Genomic DNA, 14,924 nt, shown 5'->3' with positions numbered 1-14,924 from the left:
CAGGTGCAAGAAAAAGAGCAGGGATTAGGTTCACTGTCCCATTCCATGACAGAACTGTGGAATACCAAATGCAACCAGCAGGTGTTTGGCTCACAGGTATCACAGAGGTCCTTCACAAAACATGTCACCAGCCAGTGGAACCCCTCGTCACAGGCTGCTGTCCATACTGCATCTTGTGTGAATTCAAGAGGCAATGGGAAAAGTTCACAGAAAAACTAGCAGGGTTATTAAAACCAAGTCACAACCCTGTGCTCAGCTGTATTCTGGCCCACATAAACCCCAAAAGGAACAATACATCACAGAAGCATCACTCCCTGCTTGCACTGTTCTTTTTTCCTGTAGTATCTACTTCTGCCCCATCTTTATTAATTTTCCCTTACAGCCCTTCACAGCCCGCCCTGTAAATGAGGACTGGGAGAACTCATGGAAAAGAGGAGCATGGAGAAAGCTGACCACAGACAGACAAGAGTCAGCAGAGCGGCTACTCCTCAGTTACTCCACCCTCCCTAGAGCTGTCCAATTCCTCATGCACGTCAGCATCCACCGCTTTCACAAATATGAATTAGCACATGTGCCTGGTTTCATTTCCTCCCATGAATGAGAAACCTCAGGTGATGGAAACCAGAGCCTGTTTCACTGCACTTTTTTTTTTAAGACATATTCAATTATCATGTTGTTTACTTCAGTGTTACGACAGTACTTGATCCCGAAACAGCATCTAGAAAAGTCCTAGAAATATTGGAAACAGAAACTGGAACATTCCAGTCTTTTGTAACAAAGTGGTCATCTAACTTGTGATCTGACAGTTAATTGTTTTACACCTATCCAACACAGTCTTGTAACATTTTCAACAAGTGCTTGGAAGTGACCTGTGACTATGATTTGCTCAGGACGCTTCAGCTTTAAAAAATCTAGCTTTCTCAAAATTCTGAGCAGATGTAGTGTAATGGCAAGCCTACCCTCCTGCACCTGATAGCCTTCAGCATCAACTCAATCCCAGCATTTCTTGCTGGATGTCTACCTCTCATGAAAACCTTCCATAAAATATCAAACTGGGAAGTGAGTGCAAGCTGCACTCCTGTCTGACATAGAATGAAGATAAAACTTCTGTGTTTACTTCAAGTGTACCTAATACTGCTGGACCATTTATTGTCTCCAATTCCGAGGTTGTGACAGCTGCATTACACAGGTAGAAGTCTTAATTTTTTCACTCTACAGCATACTTCAGAAATTCGTATGACAAACTGGAGCACTACAGAACGACACAACAAATAAAGCCACTTTGACATCGTCAGGTATGATGAGACAAGGCAATAATCCTAAACCACGAGCCCGTATAATCCCTTCCACAAAGGCAGGAGGAAAGAGATCTGAGAGGCAGAATCAAGACTCACAGAATCAATCAGGTTGGAAAAAACCTCTGAGATCTTCGAGTCCAGCCTGTGACTGGACACCACCATGTCACCAGCCACCCGTAACTTACACGTCCAGTCTTTCCCAAACAGGTGGCTCCAGGGACAGTGACTCCACCACCTCCCTGGCATCCCAGTCCAATACATAATCACTCTTTCTGAAGAAATTCCTCCTGACGTCCAAATAATTCTGAAAAACTAAGGGAACGGAACAAGCTGCATCCCAAAGCTGGGGATCTTGACCCATTCACCTACCACCTACTTACGTGGCAGCTCCGACACAACCATCTGCAGCCACAGCAGAAGCGCTGACTCAGTGCTCACTGACTTAGGCGGATCCGCAGCGCTCCAGGTCACAAAACTTCACACAACCTCCTGCAGCGCCTGGAGAGCGGCGGAGACCCCTACACACAGCGGGCTCCTGCTACCGAGCGGCCCTCGCTGCCTCCCGAGCCCGCCCCGCCCGCGGCAGCGGCGCTGCCAGCACCACCACCCCCCGTGACGGCGGCGGCCCCGCGCTCACCGCGGCCGAGGCGCGAACGCAGCCGGCCCTGAGGCTCCGCGGCCGGGCCTGGGGCCGGCAGGGACGGGCAGGCGGGGGGAGGCGAGGCCGCGGCGCGGGCGGTGCGGGCAGGGCGGGCAGGGCTGGCAGGGCGGCAGCGGCGGCTCCAGCCGCGGTCCTGTCCTGTCCCGCCCGCGCCCCTCACGGCGCCGGCCCCGCGCGGGGGGCGCGAGCCGTACCTGGGCAGCGGGGCGGCGGCGCGCGGGTCCCGCCGGGCATTGTGGGAGCGGACACGTCCGCGCGCCGCAGCGCCCTCGCGCGTTCCGGCCGTGGCGCTGCGGGGCGGAGCCGCCCTGAGGGGCTGAGCCGCGCTGAGGGCTGCTGGCGCTGCCGGCGCGGCCGGGCGGGGTGCCGGCGGAGCGTCTGCAGCTGCCCTGGAGGTGCGGGAACGGGGTCTCGGCGAGCCCCGCCGGCAGCCGGCGGAGTTGGAGGAGCCGCACTGGCGGCGGGGCGGCCCTGGTGCCGCTGTGCACTGGGGGAAAGCCGCCCCCTCACGGCTGGGCGGGAACAGCCGAGCCAACGCTGCCTCGCACAGCTTCGGCTAAGTCTGAATTTGTCATAGAATCAGGTTGGAAAAGACCTCTGCTATTATCGAGTCCAACCTATGACCCAACACCAGCATGTCGAGCAGACCAGGGCACTGAGGGGCACATCCAGTCTCCTTAAACACCTCCAGGGGTGGTGACTCCACCACATCCCTGGGCATTCCGATGTCAAATCACCCTTTCTGTGAAGAAATTCCTTCTAACGTCCAACCTAAACCTCCCCTGGGGCATTTAAAGAGTGTTGTCTCATCCTGTGCCCTGGAGGAACAGCCTGACCCGAAGCTGGCTCCAGCCTCCCCTCAGGGAGCTGTGGGGAGCAATGAGGTCAAACCCGAGCCTCCTCCAGGACAATTGGCCGAGTTGTCAGCACAGCTGAGCTGTAGGAGCTGTGCTCTTTGGGCTCTCCCGTGTAATAACTTCTGACTGCAGCTGGCTGCCGTTCAGAAGGTTTAGTGGATCGCACAGCCCTTGGCATATGCCTGGCGCTGTGTGAATAACCAGAGGTGTGTTTGGGGTTCTCTGCCGGAGCATCGAGCTGCTGGAGCGTGTGTGATGGGGACGGAGAAGCCTGCAGGAAAAGTGCGCTGAGATGAGACCAGCTGCTAGGCTAATTCACTCGTTTCCCGACAAATCAACTGGGTATGTTTCGACAACAAATGACAGTACAAAAGTGAAAGTTTGCAAACCTCATTGCTAACCCTTGAGTGAGGTTCCTACTTTAAAACAACTTTCTTTACTGATAGAAGGATAATTTTCTCCCTGTACCACTCTTCACTGTTTTTGTACCAAATCGCAGTTTTAGTCTGTTGGCTCAAATCTCAAATGAAAACAGCTTATTTCCTCGCTAACGCCTTTTAATTTCTCCTTCCATCTGTTACTGCTTCACTATCCAAGTGCCTGTAGCACTGCAGTGTTGGGATAGAGGTAACACACCTCGCATTTTGGGCTCTCAGGCTCTGCTGAGCTCTACTCAGGAGCAGGGGGATCAGGAGGATGGTGCTGGAGCACATCAGCACTCTCCAACCTCAACTCTGCCTTCTCCAAGCAAATTGAGTGGACACCTATGGCAACCCTGGATATCAGTGAGGCATCACCTCACTCCCTACTCCAGCGATCCAGGTGAGGCCAAATGATCTCTTGGATCTTAGAACCAGGAGTAAATTGCTATTGCTGGAGATTCATTCCACCCTTTTGGCCTCTCGGCTTTCTCCTCTGTGCTTCAAGCAAAGCTCAGCTAAGCTGAGGACTTGGGGTGAGTCAAACAAGGCCACAGCAAAGGGGTACAAGATTCACTGTGGTTCTGGAGCTGAGTAGCAGAGGGAAAACCGGCAAAAAGGAAAAATTGTTTTTAGAGCAGACTCAAGACAGGGAAGTGGTGAAGTAGAAGGTCAGAAGATGGGGCTGGCATGGAGATGTGGGAAAGGAAGGAAGGAGCAGGTGAGCAGAGGGAGAGGTCTCCCTGCAGAAGAAGTCACCTGCTTGGTGAGGTAGTTTTTCTCTGAACATAAAAGCTCAAGAAAAAGTGATGTCCTGGAGAGCCTTTCCTGAGCATCCTTCTCTCAGTGAAAGCTGGCTGTTGGGTGGAGCTGCCAAGGATGTGCACCATGAACAGGTCTTGCTAAAGCCTTGCAGGGGATGGAAGGTCTGTGTTTGAATACACAACTTGGCGTCTCCAAGTCAGTATCTTGGCCTGTCAGGAAGAAACTGTTCCCAGTCAGGCTTTTGTAGAATGGAGCATGGGAACATCTCAATCCTGACTGACTATGCACAAGTAAAGCCCATGTTCAGATGATGATACATTAATCTGAATAATTTCCAGAGAGTCCTTATCCTGTATAAACAGAGTGCACAGTATTACAAGCTGCTACACAGTTTAACAGCTTATGATAGCATCTACTATAATGCAGAAAACTAGTGATTACTTAATTAGAGGCTGTCTAAAGGTTTGTGATAAGTGCATACGTGTGTAATTTTAATTTTTTCTAGTTCTTTTGAACTGTTTCTTTTTCAACCCTAAAATTCTCTTAACCTTTCGTAAATGTTTTAAAGAAAAAAGATAAGCATTTTGCATTTACATAAACAGGACTTCAAGTATTGTATATACATCTATTAGTTAAGATTTCTAGGGGAAAAAACCACATTATTCTTTATTTTCAGGTGACCCTGGCCCCAAGAGGTTAAATACATCACACAAGGTCACTTGAGGGAGGTAGTGGCAGAGTCAGAAGTGAGGTTACAGCTCCAACCCTCCCAGCTCTCATGGTGAACTTAAATCATATCTGTTATTCAAGAATTTGTATGGATAACAAGCCAGTTACACTTTAAATTATGTTTTTTTTCTTGTCCCATTGACTCCCCTAAGACATGGAAGCAGTAAAACATTGTCAGAGGGGCAGCGTGCAGTGAATGCATTAGTGAAATCTGCAGCCAGAGATAAAACAGATTCATAAGAAGTAAATCCAGTCAGAGCAAAGGGAATGTGAAGGAATGTAGGTGTTTCAGAATGAGGAGAAGAGATGAGGAGACAAAGAGGAGCATGAGGCAGGGTATGGACAGCGTCAGAGGTTGAAGAGAGAGCAGGATGGGAAGCACTGGTGACAAAGGAGTGCCCATGGTGCCAAACCCCTCCGAAATGCCAGTGAGGAGCATCTATCTCCATGAGCACAGCAAAACAGTGAAGCCATGCACTTGCTGAGTGTGTCATCAGCCAGCTGAAGGCAAAGCCCAACAGCAAATGCTTAGAGATGAGTTAGGACAGAATTTACCTCACCCGAGTTCAGTGATCTGGAAATTGCCCTCTGTGAAGAAGCTCTTTGTTGCTGTTTCTCTTCAGTCACTGCAGGGAGCAGACATGTCCAGCTACATTTATACACCTTGGCTTTGGATGACTAAAGGTAGGGAAGACAAACCCGTAGGCTCTGTCCATTGGATTTAAACATGACTTTTAAATCAGGTTTCCCCAAGGAAAAATATCCAGCTTGAGGAGCTGGCAGTAGTTGTGCTCATCAGTGATGGAGTCACAGGAGCAACACATAAGTTTAGTTCCGAAAGGAAAATTCAACTTCAGTTTTCTTTGCAGTAAATTAAACTGTGGAATATATCAGATTACTGATCCACTTTGTAACTGCATTTATGGGGAAAATAAATGCCTTCCCTGATTTAGACTAATTAAACCCATAGCCTTCATCTCTTTTTTTCTTTTTTTAACCCAAAAAGCCAAAAAAACCCCTTCTGTTTACTACACATTTCTTGTTCCATTGTTTCTTTGTCTGTACCATTTTCTTCTCCTTATATCTTTCCTAAAGTTTGGTGCTTGAAACTGGAGGAATTATTCAAGCTGGGACTTTAGTTAAAAAACAGACCAACAATCATTAGTATGCTTCATGTTTGTTGGATAATAATGCCAATTCCCACAAAAGAACAGGTATGTTGAACCAGTGAATTCATGTGGAGTGCAGCCCAGCTGCATCACGAGGCCTTTACACTCCTAATCAGGCTCCTGAAATCATGGCACTGGCTAAAAGCCCATGACTTTCTAACAATTTTGCAACTCTAAAAAAATTGCATTCAATTTTAGAGGTTTTAGAGAAACCTGTGTCCATAATCGCAAGAGCTGGGATTATACTCACTGGAATGAACTGTTCTTGCTAACACAGCATCAGCAGAAGTGTGAGCACGGTCATAAAAATCATCAGCAGAATATGTGGTTTATTTCCTTGCTTCTCTTTTTTAAAAGCTTCATCTGCTGATTCAGTCTTAAGGTCCTGTGCTGGGCCCAAGAGTTTCTCTCATGGAACACTAGCATTTAACTCTCAAGGGTTTTACAAGACTGAACCAACCTCATAATGTCACAGAAAGTCTCTCACTGCTAATAAATGCAGCTGTTGGAACAAAATACAGTTATCCCAATGGCTCATGTTGCAGCAGGGCCCAGTATGATCTCCTGCATAAAGAACATCCTATTTCTGAAAAGTAATCTTCACACTGCATCTCAATTAGTTTGAAAAGCAATGTGTTGTTAATGTATTTTTATTTACAGGGCCATAAGCATTATGGGCTTATGGAAATAACATGAGTGAGCTTTTCTGATGATCATGTCCCAAGCCTTTCCAACAGTGATGGGCTCTCTCTGGGACTTTTCTGCTTACTTTATTCCCTCTCTGGTAGAAGCAGCTGATCTGAAAAGCCACATGAATATACTCCTAGTACACATAATCCCTTTAGTTCCCTGCATGACTGTAATTGAACACATTGGCAGACTTTGTTTGTATTTAAATATTTTCATAGAAGGGAAAGTCATTCCAAGCTGATCACTTCATGAGGCCAAAAAATTCATTAGGAGCCATTTGAACAATTACAATAAATAAAAAACATCATTATTTGTTAGTACTGTTGTGCCATAAACACTATAATTTATAGTAAAAGAATTTTTGGTCCCTAATGAAATTTGTCTTTGTTTAAGATAATCACCACAACAAATTTATTGAGCAAGAAAGAAAACACATATGGCTTTGTAATCCACAGTTAGGGTGTTCTATTTGAAATTTAATTCAGAAGGATAAAAAGGTTTCTTAGGATTGAAGGGATTATAGGTACTGTAATATCTAATAAGATTAAAAGATGGAGGTGGTGGCTCACTGTAATAGAAACCCACTAAGACAGAGGATGTGCAGGACTTTCTGGTTTATCAAATCCAGTCCCCACATACTGCAGGCAACTGGAGCACATATTCCATTTCATATATTTTGTGATACCTAGTTAAAACTAGGTATGGTTTCATCCCTGTAATTTTTATACCCTCACTATTCAGGTGGATAATGAACACCTAATTGATAGTCTAAATTATTCATGGCCAGTTTATACCCACTTGCTCATACAACAAGATGGCTACCTTTAATATTCTGCCTACCTGATGTATTTACAGGACCAGTCAAACCATATTTCAGTCTTCAGCTGCTGGGCTAAACAAGCCTCTTATGCATGCTGTCATTTCATAAAAGGTTCTCCAGTCTCCTCCTCTTAGCAGCTCTTTGCTGTACCCATTTCAATAAGAACACAGCTTTCTTTCATATGATCAAAATAATGAGTTTTATTCCAAACAAAATCTTATTGGAGTCTTATTCAAGGATGTTCATACTTACCTTGCTTTGCTAGAAATGTGTCTCCTATTACATTGTAGAGTTCTGTTGCCTTTTCCATGCCCACGCTGCACTGGGGCAACTTGAAATCTTTTTGTGTCATTGCAGGTTTCCTGCAGAATTTTGTCTGCTGCCACCTCCCTTACTACTTCTGTGGCCTCACTCTTTAAGGATATTCAGCTCTTGCTGTGTGATATTCTGAACTTTCTCTACACTGATGACACCTCCTAACTTGGTGACTTCAATGTATTTTTATGATCAGACACCTCTGTTTTCCGAGTAGGTCACTGATGAAAATAATAACAATCAGTCTTATGGCTTAGGAGCTCTGAATAATTCCCATTCAATACAGTTGAACTTCTCATCTTCCAACACCATGTATGCCTTGCAGTTACTCTATAAATCTCAGACTTCTCCATGCAGGAGATACAAATTTATACATGGCTCCTCATCGGCCATTTTATTCAAGTCCAGACAGTGAGATTTCCCTTCTTTGTCTAGCTAATTAATTACTCTATCAAAGAAACCTATTGAATTAGTTTGCTATTATCTAGCCTTGGTAAATGCCTGTGGCTAGCACAGTTTTTCCCATGAGAAGTTTTCTTGTGTTTTGTAAATAAAGATAAAGTTTGGATGTTTTTGGAACAGTGTCCCAGAACTTGGGCAGTGCAGGCCTGGCCAATCAGGCCTGGGGGAAGGCTTCTGGCTGACCAATCTAGGTGACTTTTGAGAACTCTATAAATGTGATGAAATCAAAACAATAAAGGTCATTCCTTCTTGCCACTGAGAACCGATGCATTCATTACTCTGCTAGCTGCTCAACAGCGACAAATGCCAGTTCCATTTTATTCTGTTTTCCAGTGACTGTCATGACTTTTACAATTCTCTCCTCCCACATTCTTTCCAAAAGCCAGATATAAAATATTGCTGTACACAAAACAAAATATATTGTGTTTTTTTCAGTGAAAAATCCATGTTTTAATTTGTCTTTGGTATAGATTAGTTATTTACATCAATATACAATTTTGACTAGCAGGTAGTGTTGAGCAGAAGTTATAGATTGGTTGACTCTTTAGTCCCAGCAGAAATGTATATGCATTCTTTTTTTAATCTAAATAATGTTAGTATCACTTTTTAAAAGCATTGGAATACAAATTTGGCAGGCTCATCCAACTGAGACAAACAGGGTCTTGTCCTGAACAGCTTTATAGTCAACTGATACATGGTTGCAGAAAATCAGAGGACAGCATGTACAGTGACTTGTATGGTGATCACAGGCACTGGGCACAGAAGAAATACAGGTTTTGAAGAAACAGAGAAGAGTTGGGGAAGATTTAGCTAAGAGGTGCTGGATGATTGTTTCAGATAGAGATAAATTACACATGGTATTGTCTTCTTTGTGCTTAATTTTAATTATGTTGTGGGCAGTACACAAATTGAAAGAAGAGCTGGTAAGAAACTAAATCAAGACTTGAATTTCAACTCCACCGCTGACCCACAGACTTTGTGTGTCCTTGGGCAAAATGCTTTGTTGTTTTTTTTTCCGTCTCATTTTTGCCTCATCTGTAAACCAGAGATAACACTACTTCTTTTTTCCCAACCTGACTATTTACATAATAAAAGCCTTTCCATGCATGACAGACTTTTATATATTTGTACAGCATCTAGAATAATGAGGACCTGGATCTTGGGACTACAACACAAACAATACACAACAATTAAGATTATACATCCATCCAAAATATACCTAATACACCTCATACTACAATACCTTGCCAGAGAGACATGACTTTATTCCATGGTGAATTCTGTTTCTTTGATTTCTGCAGGCCTTCCTTTTGTGCTGCTCTTTTGCCTAAGAAAAGCTTTGGCAGAGAGGTGAGTTTTAGGTAAGCAGTGACAATGCCTTTGTGGTCTCCTGCAGGCAGAAGGCATGATGGACCCCAGAGTCTGAAGGGAATTGCATGGAGCTGGCCAGCATTGTGCAGTGCCTCTGTGTTCCTGCAGCAGCTCCCCCGTGGCTCCATTCACCTCCCACTGGATCAGGGAAGATCTGCCTTGAAGGATGCTTGTCCCTCTGTGAAAAAGGAAAAGAAAGAGCCTCTCATCCATATTGTCCCTGGGGAGGACTGTGTACCCACTGCAGGTCTGCCCAACACAGAGCTGTCCTCTTGGTAAGCAAATCCTACACCCTTGGAGAGATCTTGGTACATTCTGGGGATGCAGTAGGAAATGGTGGACCTGATCATCCTGTTTCATGCTTGTGGGATGGGATACAGTAAGGAGCATCTCCTCACCATCAACCTGGAGGCTGTAGGATCAGAGATCCTTTATTGTGCTGCACATTTTCCGAGGAAATGTTCTCTGAAGACTTATGCTCAGCTTGGAGGAAGACAGCTTCCCACGCCACAACTTTTGGGAAGTGGGAAGCTTTTTCCCCTAGCCTGTATGCCCAGAAGGTAATGCCAAAATAGTGCTGGAGGTCAGGCTGGGTCTGCACTGCGATTTCCCCGTGTGCTGAGAGAAAATAAAAAAGAGGATGCTTGAGCTGGTGTGTCCAGGCCCTGAGGCTGGGCTGGCTCTGCAGCTACTTGGCATGGAGAGGGGGAAAAACATGCATAAATTAGGAGCTCTTAAGGCCAGTTTCCTTCTTTGGTCCCAGAATAACTGGCCGAGGGCACTCGGATTGCAGCAGTAGCAGACCAGCCCCTCCCCACTGACAGGTGACACTCTTTAGTGCTTCCGTTGTGCTGACAAATACACCACGACATTAATTACACTGCAGCACTGCCCTGGCTAACAAACATGAACATTAAAAAAAACCTAGCTTCATCCCCCCTCCTTTTCTTCACGAGATTTTTACAAACAAAAAAGAACAAGAGAAGTGATGATAACTGCATTATTAATAATACAGAGTTGTAACTGATGAGTTTGATTTCCTGTCCTGCACAAGGAAGATTGCATTGTGCTATGGCGATTGTTGTTTTTTATGGGAACTCAGGCTGGATACCAGGTGTCTTTTACAAATGTTGGACACCAAATTAAACACCCACACATACTGAAAGGACCAGCAACACGACAGGAAGAATTATTCATTTTGCCAGCAGTAAAATGACAAAGCAGAGGAGTGACAAATGCTCTAGATAAACCCAGAGCTCCAATTTAATGCATGGGATAAGGACCTCTTTTTCCAAATAAAGACTCCCAACTCTTGCAGTTTCTTACTTCTCCATAATTTAGCTGTGCACATATTTGGCATTTAGAGTGTGACGGATTTACACATTTGCTATCAAATGAGCTGCAAGAGCTAATCAGCTCGCGCAGAATTGCACATATTAATGAAGAAGGCTCTTCTGCATGCCTGCGATGTAGACACCCACTTAACTGGGGCACCAGAGACTAATTTGAAAAGATTTTGTTCACGTAGCTCTTTTCCTATGATGAATGCTTGCAGGGAATCATGCTGTAGAGAGGGAGCAAGCAGTATCTGCAAAATCTGGCTAAATGGTTCTCATTACTGAGTGATGGAAGAGCAATAGGAAAGATAATTTATTAGTGGCTCAAAGCTAATGAGAATAATTAGCACTATGATGCTTTCTAAGCAAACACAGAGTAAGTGTTCCTTAAGGAGTGCTGGCTCCCTGCAGCAGTGGTGAGTGCTCTGGGCAGGAATCTCACAAACCAAGGACCAGGTCGGGCAGCTGTGTGGAAACACCCAGACATCCTAATGGGCCTGCATTAGAGCTGTGATTTCCTAAATTTTGGGCTAACTGACCATCTTTTTTCTATCTCAAAAACAGTTACACTGGGCTGATGAATAGAGTTTACACTTCAGCTTAACTCCTCGGAAACCAGAGGTTGGAAATTGCTACCTTGGATACTGAGATTTTTTGCAATATTGCACCAGACAGTGCTTTGCAAAATCTTGCCAAAGCCAAGCCAGTCGGTAGTGCTTTCCAGGGAGCATTTCAGCAGCAATGGTCAGTCCCCAGGAATCCTGGCTGCCAGCAGAAAAAATGGCATTTGGCTTCATTTCCTTTGTAGACACCCAGGTATCCTCCTTCCTCACTCTGTAAATAAAAGCAGGATGTGCAGAGAAAACACAGCATCTTCTTATGACCAGTCAAAGAAACTAATGGGAAAAATTCTGGTTTCCAATCAGTTCCAGCACAGAGCAGTAATGTACACAACCAGATTAGCCAAAGGGCTGCACTCCTGTGGTTCCAGCAGAGCCATGAAACACTCAGGGATGCTGGGCTGCCAAAGGCAAGGAAATGCCAGCGTTTGGCTGCAGTGCTCAACACCTGCTGATAAAAGCTGATTTTCCCCCACCTCTCAGTTTTCAGAATTTACTCCTGCAATCCCAGTGCTCCATTATAGACCCAATCACACTAAAGTAAGCTATTAAATTAAAACGAGGTGCACGTGGGCAGCAGTCCCCACTCCCCCGAGTGTCGTTTGGAGCAAATAGCTTGTTTCATAGTTTGTAAAACACAGTTGGCAGGGGTTCAGTGTTATTCTAGGAAATCCATGTAGGCAACATTTCTTTCTTGATAGTGAATATGGAGAGTGATTTTGCTTTTTATTTTTTAAAAGGCAAACAGACAAAACATCTGTAGGTTACGTCACCAGATTCTGACTTTTCTTTTGAAAAGCAGTTCGCCTCTAAAATCAAAATCACCCATAAAGCAATTCCATCTGAAACAAGACTCTCTGAAGCATTCTCTTAGAGCTTACTCATGGTGGGAGTTTTATCTGCTTTTTTACTCCCAAATTAAATGCTGCAAGAACATAGACCTTACTTCTCTAATCTTTTTTCACCAGTAATATCAATCTATATTTGTGGATGACTATTGAAAGGATTTTAAGTTAGCAAGACTTGGGGGCTTAATTTCATCTGAGTGGGTGTTTAGAAAAATTCCCAAGGCTGTTTCACCTAACTGCAACTATTTAGGAGAGGCTTGGGGGTCAATGTGGTTGTCAGATCCAAAATGCAGTTTTACAGGGGGAGGAAACAGGAAATGGAGATTTGTTAGGCTGCTTTTCTTGAGTAAGACTGGAAAGCAAATCTCTTCCAGTCTCTCTTGCAGGAGTTGCTCTGGTTTGAACAAGTAAGGATGTAGTTACTGGGTTAGAGATAGACAGATTACAACAGAACCAAATCATCCTCTGTGTTTGCAGGGGCTGGGATGGAAACTCATGCTCTACTTGGGACTCCCAATTTGTGTTCCCATATCCCAGAGCATTCTGTCTGTTGGGAACTTTTCCCTTCTTTTCCCTCGTTTTGGTGGATGAAACAAATCCAACATCTCAGGCTCTTTCATTAGATGGGAAAACCATTTCCTATCCAGCTTCTAGTATGCACGAAATGCTTGGCCCTGCTGCCCTTCATCTCTTGGTCCAACCACACAGCAGGAGTAACTCAGCCCTGTGGGCTATTTTTATCTTGTTTAAACCAACACTGGGGAACAAAGTGATTCACAATCCTTGCTCAGCCTCTCTGCTGTGTACACATTTTACCCTTCCTCGACAAGATTTAATCTGCTTAGGGTTAACTATGTAGCGGATGTCCAAGACCTTTGAATCACACCTTAAAAAGACTGAAAGACCAAACCCGTAATTGCAAGAGCAGAATCTCTGATTCACTGCAAACCATTTGTTATCAGCAATTAAGTTTCTTGCTGATAAATGATTCATGACTTGAAAGCCCAGATTACTCACTTTTAACCATGGCAGAAATTCCTGTGTGATTATGAACGCCTGGGCTACGCATTTACTGCGACAGGCTGGAAAGTCTGAATGTGTGAAATGACCAACCATTTAATTACAGAAAATAAGAGTTCTTACATTTATTTTTCATTCACAGTTTGTAGAAAATAATAAAGTATTTCAATTTCAACATGACTGATGTGAATGTAAACATAAACTGACTTCACTAGCAAATATAAACACCAACTTTTGCTTTGCTGGAGGCAACAGAACTAAAACAGTGTGACTGATATCCAGACCTGGCCTACTAATTAAAAAGGCTTGGAAGCAAAGCTCCGAGCTACTGGTACACTCTAGTTCACAGTAACTAAGGCTTTTGTCAGCCATTTGATGTAATCATTTATGGTGTTCAAAACTGTATTTTTCAAAAACCATTCAGACCATAAACCAGATGAGTCATGACCCTGTAACAGAAGGTAAATTATTCTCAAATATTTTATATTTGTGCATTAACACATGATTAGCCAAGAAAAAATGAATGCCCAAGTCCAAGAAGTAACTGACAAAAGACCGAAGGGAAAAATGAGAATCCTTCATTTTATTATGGTGTAACCAGCTGTAAGGAATTACTGGTCTGAAGCACAGTGTGCAATTGTCTTATCCTAAACATTTACTAAGGTCTGTAATTCAGAATGATCCTGACTAGTGAAGTCACCATTGGCAAGCTATCATTTTTTACTTTCTTATGTTTGAAGAAGTCTACATTTCTCACCAATTAGCACAAGCATAGGCATAGCCTATGCACAGAAATGCTCAGCATTTTCTGGAGGCTGTATTTTGTTAGTGCCAGCTGCTTTGACTGAGATCAAAAGAGATGCAGCAAGTTCTGGACTGATCATACTCGACAGTTTGCTAAAAGCAGAAGAATTCCTGTTTGAGATCAAATGGCATCAACATGTATTGTTTCCTAAATGCAGGGCAGAGTGTGTGCTATTTACATGAGGATAGCTTGAAATAAAGAATCATCTTGATCTTCTGCGAAAGTGCTATACACAACATAAGTAACTCTGCTAATTGAAAGGGGAAAAACACAGTAAGAAACTTCATAAATTAGGCTACTTTTATACTGTGATATTATGTACTATCAGGCAGCTGATTTTTTTGGGTGAAGAGGCTCATCAGGTGCCTAATAAGAGAAGATACTTGGCAGAGCTCCATGGCCATTCCAATTGATGCCATGGTTAACAAGCTGGCTACCATACAAGGCCAATCAGGCGACTGGTATTCCACAATACTCACTAATGGCTTCAGCATCTTAACAGTGCCAAACATACAGTCCCATTAATGAGGCAAGAGAGAAGGAAAAAACACCCAGGAAGGAGGTAAGATGCCATTCCCCTCCTGAGCAGCCCCTCAGCATGGCCTGCAGATCCAAACTAGAAGAAAACAAGATGGGCAGACTGAGGAGCAAGAGGAACATTTCAGACCCAGGTCACAGCGCTCTGCTGTGAGAAGCTGTTTTGTGCCCCCTGGAGTGGCAGTGCAGAGTGAGGCTGCT

General features: G+C 44.2%; 2 protein-coding genes across 2 annotated transcripts in view; one reads left to right on the top strand and one right to left on the bottom strand.

Moving 5' to 3' along the window:
* The window catches only part of SEC22A (SEC22 homolog A, vesicle trafficking protein), an 18,456-nt gene extending 16,628 nt beyond the window's left edge, over positions 1 to 1,828 (bottom strand). The window contains exon 1 of the mRNA XM_085066960.1: positions 1,679 to 1,828. The gene's annotated coding sequence lies outside the window, so the exon portion shown is untranslated. The remainder of the gene's footprint in view (positions 1 to 1,678) is intronic.
* LOC146434842 (uncharacterized) lies at positions 594 to 14,924 on the top strand. The gene is made up of 4 exons (XM_085066541.1): positions 594 to 611; positions 1,745 to 2,354; positions 9,582 to 9,831; positions 11,458 to 14,924. The coding sequence occupies exons 1-4, from the start codon at positions 594 to 596 to the stop codon at positions 11,495 to 11,497; spliced, it is 918 nt and encodes a 305-aa protein (XP_084922667.1). The 3' UTR covers positions 11,498 to 14,924.

Source organism: Lichenostomus cassidix, chromosome 7, assembly GCF_008360975.1.
Source record: "Lichenostomus cassidix isolate B80296 chromosome 7, HeHo_3.0, whole genome shotgun sequence".
NCBI classification, from domain to species: Eukaryota; Metazoa; Chordata; class Aves; order Passeriformes; family Meliphagidae; genus Lichenostomus; species Lichenostomus cassidix.
This window is presented reverse-complemented; position numbering and strand designations above follow the sequence as displayed.